The 19,442-nt window shown below is 55.9% G+C and overlaps 1 protein-coding gene and 1 long non-coding RNA gene across 2 annotated transcripts; both read left to right on the top strand.

Annotated features, from left to right (window-relative positions):
* Positions 1-1,658: 1,658 nt before the first annotated feature.
* Positions 1,659-5,615, top strand: LOC116779876 (RNA-binding protein 3-like). Its single transcript, XM_032674383.1, is given in 8 exon segments — positions 1,659-1,707; positions 2,362-2,530; positions 3,202-3,312; positions 3,771-3,875; positions 4,466-4,510; positions 4,513-4,546; positions 4,735-4,799; positions 5,459-5,615. Coding segments are annotated over 6 exon segments (462 nt in total). The 5' UTR covers positions 1,659-1,707; positions 2,362-2,427; the 3' UTR covers position 4,799; positions 5,459-5,615.
* Positions 5,616-16,273: 10,658 nt separating this feature from the next.
* LOC116779887 lies at positions 16,274-17,132 on the top strand. The gene is made up of 2 exons (XR_004354235.1): positions 16,274-16,698; positions 16,838-17,132. It is a non-coding gene; the product is annotated as an uncharacterized LOC116779887 (long non-coding RNA).
* The last annotated feature ends 2,310 nt before the right edge of the window (positions 17,133-19,442 follow it).

The following is a 19,442-nucleotide window of genomic DNA, read 5'->3' as shown; positions in this document are numbered from 1 at the left end:
GGTTACATGGCAGCGCCTTCTTTGCTACTCAACCTTTACTCAGATGATACGAAGCCCCTCTTCTGCTTACGAGCTTCCCCCGCCCTCCAGTCGCTTCCTTAGCCCCTCCTTGTGCTACTCAGAGGTTGCTGAGTTGACCTGTGTCACATCTTTACTCATATGTTACTCAGTCTCAGCTCTGGTGTTTCCTGCTCCCCTGTTCTTCCAGGCCTTTTCTCTGAGGATACCCAATGGATACACCTCCTTCACTGCTTGCTGTGGTGTTACTTACCCTTTGCACTTCCAAGATGCTCTCAACTATCTTCTGGGCCTCACAGCTCTTACTCCAAGGTTACTCAGCCCTTGCTGTTGTCCAGTATCTTGAAGTTACTTGAGGTTTGTTATGTTGAAATTACTCAGATGCTACTAGAGATCACAACTTACACTGAGATTGCAAAAGTTACCCAGTATACTGGTGGGAGGGGAGTAGTCTTTACTCAAGAGTTGCTTATCCCCTTACTCCAAGGTTCCTACGTACCCAGTGGCCACACAATTGTTACTCTGTGGTCAATCCTTGCTCTGAAATTACTCATCTCTTACTCCAAGAGCACTCAGCCTCCACTTCTCACTCCAGGGTTACCCAGCCCCATCCTTGGGCTAATCAGGTGTTACTCCAGAGTTACTCACACTTGATGCCGAGGTGACACTTCACTCTTGGGTTACTCACATGCCCCCCACCCCGAGGCCGAGGCCGCACAAAATGGACACTTTACATTGAGGGTGATTCGTGCCCTGGGGGAGAGAGAACTCATTGGTTACTCACCCTTTACCTTGAGGTTACTCCCATCTCACCCCCCTCCCATCCAGCCTCACTCAGGATCGCCAAACCTCACCCACCCGTCCCGTCCCTGTCTCTATAGGTACCGTGTATATATGTACAGGGGGAGGAGCAGGGGGCGTGGCTTTTTATATGCAGTGGGGGGGGGCCCGCCCCGGCCCCCCCGCCCCCTATAGCGCCCTGCGGGGCCGCGGGAGCCCCTCGGAAGGGCCCTTGGACTGTTCGGGGGCTCGGCGGGTCCGCGGGGGCTCCTATGGCCCCCTTGGTGGGTCCCTGTGGCCCCGGGGGTCTGTGGGTCTCTATAGGGTGGGGGAGTTCCCTATAGCTCACACGGGGGCCCGGGAGGGGGGAATGGGGTGCGCGGAGCCCCTCTGGCCCCGGGGGGGTCATGGATTCTACGGGGGTCGCTCCCCCGGCATCACGGGGGGAGGGGACGGGGCGGGGCCGCGGCGTTTCGGCTGTAACGGGACCGACCATTAAAGCCTCCCCGGGACCGGTGTGACCCTGTGTGAGCCCCCCCGGGACCCCTCGTGTGAACCCCTCCGAGCCCTCCCAGCCCCTCCCGGGACCCTGTGTGACCCTCGAGAGCCCTCGGGTACGTCCTCCCTCCCACCTCCCCCGGGATCCCCCGGGTCCCCATCGGGACCCACCGGGACCGCCCCGACCCCGCACCCCACGAGGGCCCGAGATCCCCTCGGCCCGGGCGGTACCACGCGCTCCTTTCCCTCCCCACCCCCCCCAATGGTCTGTTCCGCGCAAGGGGGGGCGGGTCCCAGCGGGTGGCCAATCGCGTGGCGGTGCGGCCGTGACGCGCGGCAGGGGCGGGGCCAGTTGATAACCCGGGGCGGGGCGGGCGCGGCCTCATTCCGGGCCCGGCCGGCGCCGCGAGGGTGAGTCGTCGCTGCTCCTGGGGCTCCGTCCCCCATTTCCCCCTGTCGCGATAGTTACGGCTCCCGCCGCTCCGCGCAGGCGCTGCCGCCGGGCGGCACTTCCCCCTCTCCGCTCCCGCCCCGCCGCGCTCGGGGCCGCGCGGGGTTCGCGCGTGCGCGGGAGGGCGTGGCCAGCGCGCGCGGGGAGCGGGAGCGGCGCTTCCGGGGGGTGCCCACGTGGCCGGGGGGACCCACGTGGGGCTGGGGTGACGTCACGGGGGAGCCGGGGAGCTCCCGTGACGTCACTGGGAGGAGAGGTGTGGAGCTGCGAGGGGTAGCCCCAAGACGGTGACGTCATGGGGGTTTCTCTAGGACTGGGGTCTCCTGGAGAACTATGACGTCACTGGAGACCACGTGGGGTGCCCACGAGAGTAAGGAAGTCATAGGGGCCCAGGGGAGTGCATTCTGCGAGCTGTGACGTCACTGAACCCTGCGTGGGGCAGAGGGATTCCCTCTGGGCTGTGGCGTCATCAGGCTTCAGGCAGGGTGGAGATTGCTGTGAGGGTTGTGACATCAGGGGGGATCCCAGGGAGTTCCCTGCCAGGGCTGTGATGTCATAGCAGACCAGGGGGTGTGGGGCAGGGTTATGACATCAAACTCTTTCCTCCTCCCCAGGTTGTAGTGTCACTGGAGGGGCAGGGCCCCACCCTATGACATCGCTCCCGGCCCCGCCCCCCACGCATGGCGGCGGAGGAGGGGAAGCTCTTTGTGGGGGGCCTCAACTACGACACGGACGAGCAGGGACTGGAGCAGCACTTCAGCTCCTTTGGGCCCATTGCCGAGGGTGAGGCACTCCAAGACCCCCTGGAACCCCAACACCCTCAGCCCTCCCCTGGGGACCCGCAAAGCCCCTTGGGAGCCCCAGATCCATCCTGGGACCCCCAGATATTACAGACACACCAACTCCTCCCAGCACCCCATCTGTTGCCCCCAAAAGCCCCTGAGATCTCCCAAACTCTGCTCTAGGACATTTCCTCACTCAAACCCACCTGAGAGTCATCGGATCCCCTACCAGAGCCCCAGAATCCCCTCGGGTCCCCCCACCTTTCCCTGGGGACCCCCAGATCTCTCCAGGAATCCCAGAGTATTGAAAACTGCTTGGGGAGGGAGGACACGTTGGAATGGCCAACTCCCCCACTGGAGGACTTGGGTTTGGGGTGACACCCAAGGGTGGAGGCCCTGTTTTTGGGTGTAACCTATAGAATGGGGTTTGGGGGGTTCCCTCTGCTTTTGGGACCCCAGATTTTCAGGGGGGATATCCATGGCTGGGGGTCATCATGTCCCTTTGGACCCCAGTTTTGGGTCTTAATGCACAGGATTGGGTTTGGGGGTGGGGGTCCCTTCCTCCTGTGCGACCCCATTTCAGGGGGTCTCAGCCCTCCCTGACTCTCCCCATTCCCCCTCAGTGGTGGTTTGGGGGGTCCCTGACCCCCCTGACCCCCTGTTCCCCCGCAGTGGTGGTGGTGAAGGACCGGGAGACCCAACGTTCCCGTGGGTTTGGCTTCGTCACCTTCACCAACCCTGAACACGCGAGCGACGCCATGAGGGCCATGAACGGCGAGGTGGGCGGGGGGCACGGGGGGCACTGAGACCCTGAGGAGCCCTGCACCACATTTAGGGTCGCTCAGGAGGTCTGGGACACTCAGAGGTTTCAGAAGGAGTCTGGAGGGGGATCCAGAGAGGTTGGGGGCCCTCAAGGGTCTGGAGTCCCTTGTGGGTGGCCGGGGAAATGTGGGAGACCCTCAGGTGGGCCTGGGGATCTCTGAGCGGGTTTGGGCCATTTTTAATGGGGTCTGGGGGCCCCTGGCAGGGTCTTGGGGTCTCTAAGGGTGTGAGGATGCACTTGAGGGTCCCTGAGTGCCCCTGGTGGGGGGTCCCGGGAGTTCTGGGGGGCACTTGGGGATCCCCAGGAGGCCATTGGGGGTCTCTAAGGGGCACTGGGTAGAAGTTGAGGAGCCCTAAACAGGTCTGGGGCTGGGGGGTCCCAGGAGGGGCCGGGGTGACCCCAGCATGGCGTGTCCCAGTGCCTGGACGGCGGCAGATCCGGGTGGATCACGCCGGGAAATCGCCCCGCGGTGCCCGAGGGGGCTACGGGGGGGGCCGGGCCCGGGGCCGAGGCTACGCTCGAGGTACGTTTTGGGGTACCTGGGGGGGGCTCATGGGGGTTAAGAGGCTCTTTGGGGGGTTTATAGGGTGGGTTGGGGTACTTTGGAGGGCTTTTGGGGGATTTGAGTGGTTTGGGGAGGGCAGGGGGTCTGTGGGGTTGTTTGGGGGAGTTAATGGGGAACCTGGGGCCGTTTGGGGGGAGTGCTTAGCAGGGTGAAGGGTTTTTGAGTTGTTTGGGAGGGGGGGTTGGAGGGACGTGTGGTGTGAGGGGATTTGCAAGGTGCTCAGGGGGCTTTTGGAGGGATAATTTGGTGTCTGGTGGTTTTGGAGAGGACTTGGGGATTTTGGTTGGCTTTGAGGGGGTACCTGGGGGGTCTTTGGAGGGGAGGGGGCTGGAGGAGATTTGGGGTGACCTGGGGGAGTACATGGGGGATCTTGGGGGTTGTATGGGGGGGAGCTGGAGGACACAGTGTGGCACTGGGGTCCCAGATGGATCTTGGGGGGAGCAACAAGAGTTTTGGGGGCATCTGGGCTTTGTTTGGGGACTGAGGATTTGGGGGGGCTCTGGGGCGTCTTGAGGAGTTCTTATGTCCCCTCCTACCCCCCTCCACAGGAGGAGGTGACCGTGGCTACGGGGGCCGCTACGAGGGGCGCAGCGGGGGGGCTACGGGGGCTCCCGTGACTACGGCGGCCGGTGAGTGGGGGGGCACCCCTGGGGTTTGGGGAGGCCCTGGGGGTGCTGGGAGGGTGGTGGTAGAGCTGGGGGGTCTTTTGGGTGCTGGAGAATCCTGGGGGAAGCTCTGGGGTGCTTGGGGGGCAGGAGGGGGGCTCCTGGTTGCGGGAGGGGCACCCATGGGTGCTGACCCCCCCGATCTCCCCCAGGAACCAGGGGGGCTACGGCGAGCGCTTCCCCTCGGCCTCGTACCGGGACAACTATGACAACTGAGGTAGGGCAGGCGGCGGGGGGGGTGGGGGGGGCACCCCCCAACAGTGACTGGGGACACCCTGGGGAACCCCCCTGCACACAGCTGGGGACCTCGAAAACCCTCCAACCCCACACCCTCCCCCCCAAATCCCCCATTTTTGGAGGGAGGCTACATTGTTTTCTGACACCCCCCAGCTATTTTTGGGGGATCCTTTAGCTCCCCCAAAGTTCAATTTTGTGGAGTTTGGAAGGGGTTATTGTCTCTCCTAAAATTTTGGAGTCTTCGTCCATGTTGCCAATTTGAGGGGGTTGGGGGTCCCCGAACCTGCTCAAACTCCCATTTTGGAGGGACTGTGGTACACTCTGACATCCCCTCAGTCATTTTAGGATGGTTTTGGGGTTCTCTCCTTTTATGCCCCCAATTTTTTAGGAGGAGTGACGTCCCTGAATCCCCAAAAACATCCATTTGGAGGGCTGTGCTGGCTCTGGACCCCTCTGCAAATTATTCTGGGTAGTCCCTGACCCCTCCAAACCCTTGTTTTTTGGGGGCGCGGCGGCTACAGAGTTCTCTGACCCTCCCAATTATTTGGAGGATAGTTTCGGGTTCCTCCTGTGCCCCCAAACCCCATTTTTGGGGGCTCTTTGAGTGCCCCTTCCCCACTGATTTCCTTCTCATCTCAGCTCGGACCCTCGGTGCTGGATTTCAGGGGGGGCCCCTCCTCCCCCGGGCCATGGATGGACGCCGAGGGGGAGTGGGACATGGTGGGGGGGGGTGTGAAGGTGGGAGAACCCTCAATTTGTACTCCCTGTGTCCTATTAAAGGTCAGACCCTCTCTGAGTCATGTCTCTTGTCTGGTGCTCTCTGGGTGGTCCCTGCTCCATGGGGGTCTCCAGGGGCTGCAGGATCCCTGTGGAGTGACCTCACTCCAAGGGGGATATCTCACGGGTGACCCCATTCCAAGAGGGGATCTCAGGGGGCTTCAGTCCCTGTGGGGTGACTCTGCTCCACTATGGGGTGATCTGTCTCAAAGGGGGGGGGGTCTTGAGGGGCTCCAGTTTCCTGCGGGGTCTCCAGTCGGGTCTTGGGGCACTTTGCTCTTGCTGACCCACCCTGGGCAGTTTGCAGCGAGGCCTCTCCAGCTCCCAGCGTTTCAGCCTCGGTCCCCTCCATGTCAGGGCAGTCCCAGCTGCCCCCTCAGCCCTCCTGGAACGTGGCACAGCCGGGGATGGCAACTCAGGCACCGTCCTGGAGGAGCAGCGGGACCAGAGGAACCAGCCCATAGCATCCCAGTGCCCCCAGTTTCAGGGAAACTCACCCTTTTTTTCTCCTTTTTCAGGGTTTAAATCGAGAGGAGAGCCTCTTTATGCATCATTCTAAGAGTCTAAATCCTTTTTCTATTTTAAGGATTAAATAGAAGGAAACCCACACTTTGCTTTATATCGAGGGGGAAAGGGGGGGGAAACGTGAGCCACTTGGGGAGACCTCCAGAGGTTGCCCCCACAATCCAGAGGAACCTGATGGTGTTCGGGAGTCAGGAGGGACTTAGGAGATGTGGGTTATGGGGATGAGAGAGGGTGGAGGGAATTTGGGAGAGTCTTGCATGGGGCACAGGGAGGGAACAAGGGAAAGGGGGTGTTTTGGGGGTGTCTCCAATTTGGATGAAGATTCCTCACAGACAAAAGATGCCAGGACAGAGAGCTCTTGCTGTCCGTGGAGTGCCAAGAGTGGCCCACCAACTGCACTTGAGAGATGGAGGGTCAGGGCTTGTTTTCCTGAGAGAAGGGCTGTCATTCCCTTCCACGAGCCCTGTGCTGTGATTGGCCGTCCGACTCCCAAAAGTGAACGAAGATTCCTCCCAGACAAAAGGTACCAGGACAGAAAGCTCTTGCTGTCCATGCTGTGCCAAGAGTGGTGCACCAACTGCACATGAGAGCGGGAGGGCTTTCTTTCCTGGGTGGAAGGGCAGTTGTTTGCTTGCAGGAGCCCTGCAATTGAATTGGCCAGTCCGACTGCCAAAATTAAATATGGATGAAGATTCCTCCCAGACAAAAGGTGCCAGGACACAAAGCTCTTGCTGCCCACGGAGTACCAAGAGTGGCCCAGACACTGCACACAAGAGTGGAGGACAGGGGCTTCCTTTCCTTGGGTAAAGGGCTGTTGTTCCCTTGCAGGAGCCCCACACTGAAATTGCAGCTCCAACTCCCAAAATTGAATATGGACGAAGATTTCTCCAAGACAAAAGGTGCCAGGACAGAAAGCTCTTCCTGTTCATTTAGTGCCAAGAGTGGCCCACCAACTGCACATGAGAGACTATGGTTAAGGGCTTTCTTTCCTCAGTGGAAGGGCAATCATTTGCTTGCAGGAGCCCTGCGCTGGAATGGGCCGCCCGACTGCCAAAATTGAATATGGACGAAGATTCCTCCAGACAAAAGGTTGCCAGGACAGAAAGTTCTTCCTGTCCACATAGTGCCAAGAGTGGCTCACCAACTGCACATGAGAGACCATGGGTAAGGGCTTTCTTTCTCCTCCCAGACTGTGACACAGAGGGATCACTGTAGCTGCCCAGCATCATTTCTGTGTCCCCAGCACTGAGGTGTCTCCTCCACGGGGATTCAAGGCAGCACAGAAGTACTATAGGGCATCCCTGCCTTTCTGGAAGACACCCTGCAGCCCTGCAGGACACTCAGGGAAACAGCTGAATGTCCTGAAGCTGACTGGAGGGCACTTGGGCACTTTGCTCCCAGAGACACATCTCCACAGCTTGACCCAAAGGGTCTTTTTCTGGACAGGAACCTGCCACCCCCAACCTCCCACAGTAGCTTAGAAAATCCAGTGGTGAGAACAAGGAGATCCCAGGCAGCAGGGGATGGCAGGGAAATGCCACAATGCTGCTGCCAAGGGAGGAGGGACACACAGAGACAGATGGAAATCAAGACTTGTCCTTGCCTGGGCTCTGGCTGCTGCAGGGCAATGCACAGCCCAGCCCCCATGGGCCTGAGGGCACAGGCTCTGCTTAGACTGGGAAAGGAGCCAGGGAGGAGCTGCTCAGGGAAGGGGTCTGTGCCACAGGGACAGCAGGGAGGGGCCCACATCCCCCTGCCACACTTGTGGCAGCAGCTCCCTCTCCCTGCCTGCCTGTCTCTGGGTGAGGAGCTGTTCCTGCCAGCAGCCCCTCCCTGTGCCCAGCTCAGCTCCCTGCCAGTGCTGCCAGAGCCATCCCCAGCCCAGTGCCCAGGGGCAGCTCTGCCTGGGCAGGGGCTGCAGAGCAGATCCCAGACTCCCTGCAGTGGCTGGGAAGGGGGAGGTGTTCTGGGGGGATGTGCTTCCTGAGAAGGGCCCCTGGAAATGGCAGGAGGTGGAGGTTGAAGCTGTGAGGAGCCCTGAGCCTGCAGCTGAAGGGCCCTGCCCTGCTCATCCCTGACCTACCATGGGGGGGTCTCTCCTTCCACCCACCCCTTCTCCCTGCAGGGCCGTGGCAGCTCCTTGGCCGGGCTGAGAGCTGGAGCTGGCACGTTACAGAGTCCCTGACCCAGCACACAGAGCCCTGGGGGCAGGACTCTGCTCTCAGGGACAGCCCTGGGCACCCCTGGCTGCACACCCAGCTTCACACCCTGCACCATCCCTGGGAGGAGGGAGCTGTCCTGCCCTGTGCCTCTGATGGTGCAGCAGGGAAGTCCTGCTCTGGAGCAGGTTCTCCTGCTCCACACCAGGAAATCCAGGAGAACCATCCTGAAAGGTCCTGTCAGTGGTAGCATTTGGCAGGTGTAAGAGACACTTCCAAGGGACTCATCTGCATTGCTCGAGCCAGAGCCTTACCATGACAAAGGGCTGTGAAGATTCCTCCCCTGATGAGGTCTCACCTCCCCCAGGATACCTTTGACCTCTTTCTCACTCCTCCTGTCTGCCCTTGCTGCCTGCAGGTCCTGTCCTGCTCTGCCATGTGGCCACATCCTCTCCACTAGAGGAACTGTGAGAGTCCTGCTGAAAGATCCTAGAAGCTGTGGGATGTGTCAGCTTTAAGAGATCCCCCCAGGAATGGAAGTTTAACTTTCCTGCAGCCAGAGAATTATTCATTCAAATACTGTGATGATTTGTTCTGGAGTGAGAGCTCAGTCACCTCCCACCCCAGGCTGCCTGTAACCTCTCTGTCCCTTCCCTTCCCTGCCCTGCCCTGGGTGCTGCAGGCAGTGCCCTCAGCCCTGCTGGGCTGTGCAGAGGAGCTGCTCCTGGGCAGAGCTGTCTCTCTGCAGCCCTGCCTGCTTGCCAGGAGCTCCCTCCAGCCCAGGAGCCCAGCCCAGCTCAGCAGCAGAGGAGCAGCCCCAGGCAGCCCTTTCTCTGCCCCCTGGGGGCTCCCTCCAGGTGTCCCTGGGGCTCCAGGGGAACCTGCTGGGACACAGCTGAAGGAAATAATGATGTTCCCTCTCTCAGCTGGGCACAGACACTTCTTTCACCAGTGTCAATTCTCCAAAGACTCTGAGTTAAGTTCAAGATTCACCTTTTTGTGTCCTGTCATGGTTTGAGAGCCCCAAAAATCCAATTCCCTAGTCCAAGCCCCCCCTCCCACATCTCAGCCCGGTGTGAGATGGATTTTCCAGACACCACACGAGACTCAAAATGGGAGGAAGGGAATATATTACAATGACTGTACAAAATAAACACCACAATACATTATATACAATCTTAGCTATCTCTACCATGGCATAAAAGTATTTACAATGGACCAAATCTCTTCTCCCCTCCAAATAAAAGTCCAGGAGGGAAGAAGGAAAAGATCTCTTTCCACTCTCGGAGCAGCAGTGTCTTCAGGGCAGCAGCTTATCTCACTGTCTTCCATGCAGCAGCTGTAGCTGGATCTCTGCCAGTACACACGTGGCCCTTTGTCTCTGAGCGAGGGTCTTCTCCTTCTGTGGCTGCGTAGCAGGGACAAAACTCACTTCACCACATCATATCATGGGGTGTAAGACTCCCATGAAGGTCCCTTCCTCGGGGGATTCATCCCTGAGTCAGAACGTCTTGGGCAGCTTCCAGTTGAAGGCCTTTGCCTCAAGAGTTCTGTCAGAGCCTCTGTGCTCTGATCTCAGGCTGCCAGCTTAGCTTGGCAGCAGTGGCGAGGGGGAGCCAAGGTCACCCCCTCCACATTCCTTTAGTCGTCCCGGTCCAGCTTTCCAGGATGCCTGAGCTTTTCAGCTCCTCTCTGCAGTGCTGCTGCATTTAGGACTTCCATTCAGTAGGAGTCCATCCTCTCCACTTAGGAAAGGTCACAAAAGGAGTTTGGGGTTTTTGGTTTCAGTTCTTACCCCCAAAACTCTGTCTCTGTAGAGCTTAGTCTTGCTCTCTCTGCTGCTGGCTCTCGTTCTCTTCAGATAACTCTGTCTTCCTGCTCGGCTGCATGTTTGTTTCTGCTGCTTCTCCGTTATCTCTTGGCTCTCAGCCACAGTCTCTGGACGCTGCTCCTGCTGCTGCTCTGTCTCTGCTCACTCACGGTGGAGAAAACTTCTTTAGCTTTCTAGCTACAGGTACTTAGCCCAGTTTTACACTGTTCCAAGTCCCTGTAAGCCCCCCTGCTGGGGGCTGGGGGGGCCGTGGTCCCACAGAGGGGCTCTTGCCCCTTCTCCTCGTGGCCTCAGAACATGGCTACTTCTTCAACAACCACTACAACTTCCTTCTTTTCCGGTCTACTTGTGATATGTTTATATTTTGCAGAAGTGCTCATTGGCTCCAAACCTCAAGGGTCACCACCCCCTGGAGTTTTACCATTTTATAACTTCAGGGGGAAAACTCTTTCCCCCCACCACAGTCCCATCATTAGACAGGAAACCAAGACAGTGCCCAGGAGGGATCTCCTTCTCCTCCACTGAGGGAAGGGACTCAGCTGAGTGAATACAGGCATGTCATTCTGAGTTTATGGACCTGGGGCTAAAAGGACACTCACCTCCCACCACAACTTCCCATGGTGTGGGATTCCCATATCCCCAGTTCAGGTATGCACAAAACAGGAACCTGCAGATGAGCTCCTGTCCCAGCTCCCATGAGAATTAATGAAGACAAAAGCTCACAACACTTGGTTACAAGTGCTGGACACAAACACTTGGTTACTTTTGAGGTGCCAGAGGTGACCAAGATTCCTACTGGGAACTGCAGGCTCCAATGGAGCAGTCCATGGAGACAAGGAAGCATCTGAGGGCATCTTCTTGGGGGCTAGTGGGAAATTGCTTTGCCCAATTTAAATGGCAGAAGGTACTCACATGTAGGACAGGTGAACCTATAACTGTTCCTTATGTCTGTGGCAGCCCACAGGGGTGTCCAGCTGACCAATGCAATCACGTGTCACAGGAAAACATAAGTCTCTCCCCTTCTCTTCTATATCAGTGGTATTATGTCCTTAGAGTACAATGGCAGCAGTCTCATGGGCATTCCTTCATTGCTGAACCTAATTCAGGGCAGCCAAATCTGAATTTAATATCCAAGCCTGTAGTGCCAGGGGAGGTGCCAGGGCTCTCCAGTACAGTTCCAGCACCTGCCATGGACAGCACAGGTCCTGTACAGGAACCCTGTCCCCACTCAGACCAATTGTGTGACAGGCACCACCCAGGGCTCCTCAGAGAGATTTGGTGCCTTTGGGTCAGTGACTGAATCCCAGCACTGCAGGGACATAAGGTCTGGCCCTTCTCTATCCAGTGGATGCTGGGCAGTTCATGAATACAAAGCACATTCCAGCAAGGTCTCCACTTCTGTATATTCCCTTTTCTTGTGGTTTAACCCCAGTGAGCAAATACATACCATGTAACTTCTCACTCAGTTCCCCGTCCTCCCACTGCCTCTCCTGGGCAACCTCCCTTCCTTTATACACTGACCATGGTGTTCTGTGCTGTGGAATATCCCTTTGGACAGTTGGGATGTCCTGGCCATGCTCCCTCCCAGCTTCCTTGCACCTGCTCGCTGGCAGAGCACGAGACACTGAAAAGCCCAACAAAGCCATCGGTGTGTGATCAACACTGTTCTCACACTGAATCCAAACCACAGCACTGTGCCAGCCACTAGGAAGAAAATTAACTGTCTCTCAGCCAAGACCAGGACAGTATCTACCCCTTATTCCATACCATTTACATCATGCCATATCCCACACTTTCCAGTACCTTCCACCATCACCTTTTCTATCTTTTGATATAAACCCACAGATCTCATTGCTTAGTCTATGAACCATGTCTGTAAAAGTCCATTGAGTTCATTTATCCCATGACTTTGGGGTCCATCTCTCATAATACTTTTTCAGGACAGGAAAAATGGTATGTGGTGTTGGATTGTTTCCTTTTGAAGCTGGTTCTTGTTCCATCACCATTGTGCTGGTCTCATCACTGTGTGTGGCCTCATCAAAGTTCACTCTTCGTTAATCTCTATGATTTCTACTGTAATAACCCTGACAGGGCAAACAGTCACCACAGAAGTGGTAATACACAGTGTTAGATAGTTATTAACATAATACAATTTAATTCATTGGCTATTCTCACCCCAAATCAAATCCCCTTGAGGCACGCACCTGACTTCCCATCTTCCCCTGTTACCCATCAAGTGCAACTGGGTTGGGTCCCTGAGAAAAAGCAACCCATGGATGGGTTTGCCTTTGCCTGAGGCAGGAATAACCCAGGCTGTTTTCCCCAGCATGGTTTTAATGTGCACTTCAGGATCTTCATCCCTTCTACAGTACGTAAAAATTTGGATTGGACAAGGCCAACCTGACTGGCAGATCCTCTGGTGCTGACTAACCAGGTGGCCTTTGCTAAATGTCTATCCAATGTTTCCAGGTCCCCCCCACCCATCTCTCTCAGTGTCCTCCTTACCAGTCCATTGCATTGTTTGATCTTTCCAGAGGCTGGTGCATGACAGGGGATGTGATTCACCCACTCAGTGCCAGGTTCTCTGGCCCAAGTCTCTGTGAGGTTGTTTCGGAAACGAGTCTCACTCCATTCTTTCTGGAGCACGTGTTGCTTTTCCAGGCCCAGGACACTGTTCTGGGTGCTGCCATGGCACACAGGGTACATTTCCAGCCATCCAGTGGTTGCTTCCACCATTGTAAGCACAGGGTGCTTGTCGTGGTGGGTTTGGGGCAGTGTGATATTGTCACTTATATTTCAGCCATTGCCCTCCATAGCACAGAGGCTTTACCCACTTGACTTGTGTAACTGCAGCACGTTTGACATTCGTGGATAATCTGGGAGATATTGTCCGTGGTTAAGTGGATCCCTCGATCATGAGCCCACCCATATGTTGCATGCCTTCCTAGATATCCCAAGGTGTCATGGGCCCACCAAGACAGAAATAACTCACCCTTGTGTTGCCAATCCAAATCCACCTGAGCCACTTCAATCTTAGCAGCCCAATCCACCTCCTGGTTTTTCCAACGTTCCTCAGTGCCCTGACTTTTGGGCACATGAGCACCCATGAGATACACCTTCACAAGAAGGTTCTCCATCCGGGCAGCAATATTTTGCCTCAGTGCAGCAGCCCAGATGGGTTTACCTCTGTGCTTCCAGTTATTCTGCTTCCACTGCTGCAAACACCCCTCAGGCTATTTGCCACCATCCCTGAGTCAGTGTAGAGATAAAGTATTGTTGTTTCTCTCCTTCAGCAATGTCCAAAGCCAGCTGGAGAACTTTCACCTCTGCAAAGAGGTTCAGGTCACCTCCTCCTTTAGCAATTTCCTTGTGGAAGGGGATTCCATACAGTCACCTTCCTTCTCCAGCATCTCCTACCAAAAAACAAGGCCTATCAGTGAAGGAATATTGTTTCTGTGCTGCCTTTGGCTGGGGTAGGGTTAGTTTTGTTCACAGTAGCTGCTCTGGGGTTGTGTTTTGGGTTTGTGCTGAAGACAGGGTTGATAATTCAGAGATGTTTCTGTTATTGCTGAGCAGCACTGGCACAGTGTGAAGGCCTTTCTCTGCTTCTCATGCTGCCACACTGGGGAGGGGATTTGGGGTGTATGGGAAGATGGGAGGGGGCAGAGCAAGGACAGCTGACCCCAACTGACCAAAGGCATATTCCAGACCATATGACATCATACTCAGTATACAAAGCATGGGAAAGAAGGAAGAAGGGGAGGATGTTCAAAGTGATGGTGGTTGTTTTCCCAAGAAACTGTTAGGAATGATGGGGCCCTGCATTCCAGGAGGTGGCTGAACACCTGCCTGCCCACGGTAAGTGGCAAATGAATCCCTTGCTTTCATTTGCTTGCACACACAGTTTTTGCTTTATGTGTTTAATTGTCTTTCTCTCAACTCATGAGTTTTTTTGCTTCTCCCGTTCTCTCACCCATCTCACCGGAAGGGAGGGAGTGAGTGACTGGGAGCTGCTTATTTGCCAGCTGAGATTAAAGCACAAGTCTGCATGAGCCCAGAGTTTCCCATTTTGACAGGAGCGTGGAGGCACTGGAAAAGGTGCAGAGGAAGTTTGGTACAATGGGCTGAGGAGAAGAGGAGGCTCAGGGGAGACCTCCTCACTCTCTGCAACTCCCTGACAGGAGGTTGTAGCCAGCTGGGGGTTGGTCTCTTCTCCCAGACAACTATCAGTAAGACAAGAGGACTGGGTCTTCAGCTGTGCCAGGGGAGGTTTAGGTTGGATATTAGGAAGAAATTCTTTACAGAGAGGGTAATCAGGTGTTGGAATGGGCTGCCCAGGGAGGTGGTGGATTCTCTGTCCCTAGAGGTTTTTAAGATGAGACTGGATGTGGCATCAGTGCCATGGTCTGGTTGGATCAAGGGTTGGACTCGATGATCTCGGAGGTCCTTTCCAACTCGGCTGATTCTGTGATTCTATGAGGAGTTGTGTGGAGAGACTGAGGTAACTGGGCCTCTTTAAGCTGCTGAAGGGCAGGCACAGGGCAGGCTAAAAGCCTGGAGAGGTGGTGGAGCCAAGCTCTGTGCAATGTGCAATGTGCAGGGCAGAGACCACAGCCACAGGCTTCTTCCTGGGGACTTCAGAGCGTGCCTCAAGAAAACCTGAGTAGGAGGGTAATGCCAAGTGCAGCAGGAGACCCAGACACTTTCTGTGATCTCCATCTTTGGAGGTTTTCAGGTTTTAGCTCTACGAAGTCACAGCTGACCTGACCCTGCAGTTGGTGACCTCCAGCCCTTGGTAGGAGCCAGGACCAGACACCTCCAGCAGTCATTTTTACCACCCTCTGCACATGAGCCAGGCAGAAAGGGAGATGAGGCATTGGACCAGGTCCTTGAACACAGGAATTGGTCTGCCATGCTCCAGAGGTTCCTGGGAACACCTGAGCATTTGGCCCAGAGAAGTCCCATGAGAGGTAAAAATAGGTGAGGCTGTATTACCTGAACTCACCAATGGCATTTAGTAAAGGGAAAGTCCCACAGCCTGTGGGATGTTCTCTTTGGATGGTCTAACACAAAGCTGGGCCTCTTGTCTCAACCCTGCTGCATTGATGTTGACAGCAAGGAGAAAAGTCCCAGTTCAGGCATCAAATATTTGCCTGTTCTGCCTGAAGAGCCAGCATAGCTGTGTCACACACCAGCCAGTGTCATGGGGAAGATGGAGGTGATGTGAACTGACAGGGTTTGGGCTCCAGTGGATGCTCCAGTCCTGATCTGGCAAGACATCATTGGCTGCAGTAAGACGTAAGGTACCTACGTGACTGTAAGTTCAGACCTGCTCAGCAGGACTCTTACACAGCTCACTGAGGAGGGCGGGATGTTGAGCACAGGGGAGATGATTCAGTTCCCTGAATCCCAGAACAGTGACCTCTGCTGACTCAGGAGCAGCTGAATGTGCCTCCTCTTGTGCCGAGGTCTCCATCCGTGTCCCCTGCTCAGCATATTGGGGAGCAGCTGCATGTGCCTCTTGTGCCAGGGTCTGTGTCTGGGCTTCCAGCCCCTCCAGCACCTCCTCCTTCTCACTCAGGCCATCATTCGGGTGCCTCTGGCGTGACCAGCGCAGGTCAGGAGATGATTTGCCCTGAGGGAGCTGAAAGCAGACCGGGGAATGTGCAGAGGCCGCCCGGCTCCCCCAGCCAAGGCCTGGCGGGCCCCACCAGCAGCGGCTGCTGGCCCAGGGCTGGGCAGATGCCGGGAGCCTCCCGGGCCCGTGCCCTGCCCGTGTCCCTCCGTGCTCGGCACTGCCGGCTCCTTGGCGTACCGCTGGGGCTCCAGCCCCGCCAGCCACCGCAGCCCCGGCAGCTCCTGCCCCGCCGGCGCTGGCCGTGGGCTGCGCTGCTGCTGACCGGGCTGCTCGGTTGCCAGGGACCCCCAGCACAGGCCCTGCCCCGCTGCGGCCCTTGGCCCTGTGCCCCCGGGGCCGGGCTGCCATGGCTCCAGGGGCTCCTGCAGCTCCGGGGACTGCGGGGCCATCACGGCCCGGCCCCGCCCAGGGACTAGGCCCGGCCCGGCTGCCCTGAGGCTGCCGCTGCTGCAGTTGAGGGCAGCGGGAGGAGGCCTGGGCTGGAGGCGGCTGCCTTGGCACAGTGCTGGGGAGCCCGGGAGCTGCTGCCTCGTGAGCGAGGTGCTCTGCTCTGCTCTGCTGGACTGGGCACCCGGGGGGCTCCTGAGACACCCCACGGGCAGGGCGAGGCCCTGCAGGGTCACAATGTCCCCCCAGTTCCAGGAGGCCCCGCAGTGTCACAGTGGCCCCTGGGCACCTGCAGGCCCCACATCACACAGCCCCGGCAGTTGCCATGGAAATGCCCCTGCCCAGAACTGGCTGGAACCGGCCCGAGCAGCCCCTTCCAGCACAGCCGCTCACGGCAGGTCCCTTTCAGCTGTTCTTGGGCACCTTTTGCTCATTAGGGAGTGTGTGGGGATCCCTCTCCACAGCCCGGTCAGCAGAACAGCGACACCTCCTTGGTGCTGACACCACCCAGAAGCTGAGGGAATGTTTGATTCTGGTCCTGGGAGCTCTCTGGCTCCTCCAGGTGTGCCAGGGCTCCTGTGGGACGTAGGTGGTCACTCTGTGGGCCAGTGCAGCTCTGTCCCTGCCCTTCCCAGCCCTGTCCTCAGAGCCCAAGTGGCACCTGGTGCCAGCTCTTGTCACATCTGGATCCCCTCACCCAGGTAACCTGTGCATGGGGACCAGTGGTGCCACCTTGGCTGTACTGGGGTGATCTCCAACCGGGACAGACACCACAGGTCATTTGATGTGGTTCCTCTGAAGGCAGCAGCTTTCCCTCCAGGCTCTCCAAGCTCTTTGCTCTGGACAAAGCCAGATGCTGTGATGTCCCACCCTGAAGGGGAAGGGAGCACCCAACAGTTGTAGATGGTGGTCAAAAGGAACAACGAAAATCAGAGGGTTCACAAAAACTCGCAGTGTTTTATTAGTAAATCACACACTTGGCCATAGAAATTGGGATGTTAGTCCCTGACCTGCACATGGCAGTAGGGTTGGGATAAAGGCATAAGATGATAGGGAAGAAAGAAAGTGTCACAACCCATGAACAAGGGCATGATGCTCATTGTAAATTCTTGTCAGGCTGAATAAAGACAGCAGATGTGTCACAGAGCTCTTGAACTTCTATGGTACAGTCACCTTAAGTCTGACAACCAGCCCACAGTTTACACTCAGAAGGTGTTGGCCAACAAGCCCTTAGGCTTTCCAATAGACTTCCACAAGTGGTGGCCGACGAGCACTTATTTTTGTACAGTACACTGCTGTCTCAATTTAACGAGACTGAAGTGTTTTGCTGAGGGTGAGTTATGAGGTAGACCAAACTCCTCTCTCTCAGCAACTGTAAATCTGAAATTCAGAGGCTCCAATTCAGGAAGTATGGAAAAAAGAAAAATATATGGATATAGGTGTATTGGCAGAACAACAAAAGAACATAAAAGCAACTAAACAATAATCCTTGTACCCAAAAAACTTTTGTACCCAAAGTCCCCTTCAAAAAGGGAACAGCTCGGTACTTCCAACAACGGCCGGCAGGGGGCGCTGTGGGACCGACAATGGGACCTCCCCCCGGCGAGGAGGGGAAGGGAAAAGGGGAGAGAGGGAAAAGGGAAATGGGGAGAAAGGGAAAGAGGGAAAGGGAAAAAGGGAAAAAGGGAAAAGGGGAGGAGGGGAAGGGGGAAAGGGGAGAAAGGGAAAAGGGAAATGGGGAGAAGGGGAAAGAGGGAAAGGGAAAAAGGGAGAAAGGGAAAAGGGAAAGGGGGAGAAGGGGAAAGAGGGAAAGGGGGAAAGGGGAGAAGGGGAAAGGGGGAAAGGGGGAAAAAAGGGGAAAAGGGGAAAGGGGAGAAGGGGAAAGGGGAAAAGGGGAAAAAAAAGGGGAAAAGGGGAAAAGGGAGAAGGGGAAAGAGGGAAAGGGGGAAAGGGGAAAGAGGGAAAGCGGGAAAAGAGGAAAGGGGAAAGGGGAGAAGGGGAAAGGGAAAGGGGGGAAAGGGAAAAAAAAAGGGGGAAAGGGGAAAATGGGAAAGGGGGGAAAGGGAAAGGGGAAAAGGGGAAAATGGGGAAATGGGGAAAATGGGGAAATGGGGAAATGGGAAAATGGGGAAATGGGAAAAGGGGAAAGGGGGAAAGGGAAAAGGGGAAAAGGGGAAAAAGGGGAAAGGGGAAAAGGGGAAAGGGGGAAAAGGGGAAAGGGGGAAAAGGGGAAAGGGGGAAAAGGGGAAAGGGAGAAAAGGGGAAAGAGGAAAAGGGAAAAGGGGAAAAGGGGAAAAGGGGAAAGAGGAAAAGGGAAAAGGGGAAAGGGGAAAAGGGGAAAGGGGAAACGGGGAAAGGGGGAAAAGGGGAAAGAAGGGTGGGTTCTTCCCGCGAAACTCCCGCTGTCTGCGGCTGTCTGTGGCCAGGACTCCCCCCCTCTTCGTCGATGAGCACAAAACCGCTGCCAAAACACGGGAACGGAGGAGGGAAAAGCGTGACTCCCTCCCCAAAAACTCCCTCTGCAGGTGGGTCAAACCTCTCCGATGAAATCCGAACAGGTCTGGCCTGGGGGCGGAGCAGGGCACAGGAAGCCGAGGCTGGAAAACAACCAGATGACCAGGCCGAGAGCAAAACGGCCTCAAGCTTTCGCTTGCCTCAGTTAAGGCAAAAGTAAAAATGTCCCTCTTTCCAAGGAGAGGAGGAAAAAAACCAAAACTCATCACCCCTCCCCGCAGTTTTCAGAAGGACCATCAGCCTGGAATGCAGGTCTGCCAGTCAGTTCTTTTGTGTGGGTCAATTACCCCTTCCCCTCCCTCCTTCAAAATCTTTCTTCTACAGCGAGCAGGGGAAAGAAAAATTTCTGCTTGTTTTTTTTTTTTTTTCCCAGAACAAGTAAACCTATGACAGTTTGTCGTTGTGAATCCAAGACTAATCAAGGATTAACACAGGAATAGATGTTGCTCAAATCTTTCCTTACACTTCCATGGCTCTCAGAAGCTGCTGGTCCCTGGGAAGGCTGCCTGGGATTTCTGTCTGTGTTCTAATACTTAAAGCAACAACATTTAGCCCCACACCACACTTTATATTTCAGATCAACAATTTAATGACATCTTAACATTATTCCTTATGAAATCTTTTTAAACGGAAGTAATTCTATTCAATTTTAGAAGTGTCAGAACTGTTTTAACATACTGAAATAGTAGCTACTGAAAACAAAACAGTCTAAAAGGAAAGGTCTGAGAACATTTAAAATGCAGGAAAAACAAGATGACTTCAGGTAAAAGTGCACACATTTAACAACTTGAG

This window comes from Chiroxiphia lanceolata, chromosome 31 (assembly GCF_009829145.1).
Source record: "Chiroxiphia lanceolata isolate bChiLan1 chromosome 31, bChiLan1.pri, whole genome shotgun sequence".
Lineage (NCBI taxonomy): Eukaryota > Metazoa > Chordata > Aves > Passeriformes > Pipridae > Chiroxiphia > Chiroxiphia lanceolata.
The sequence above is the reverse complement of the archived record's forward strand: the minus strand, read 5'-3'. Positions and strand labels throughout refer to the sequence as shown.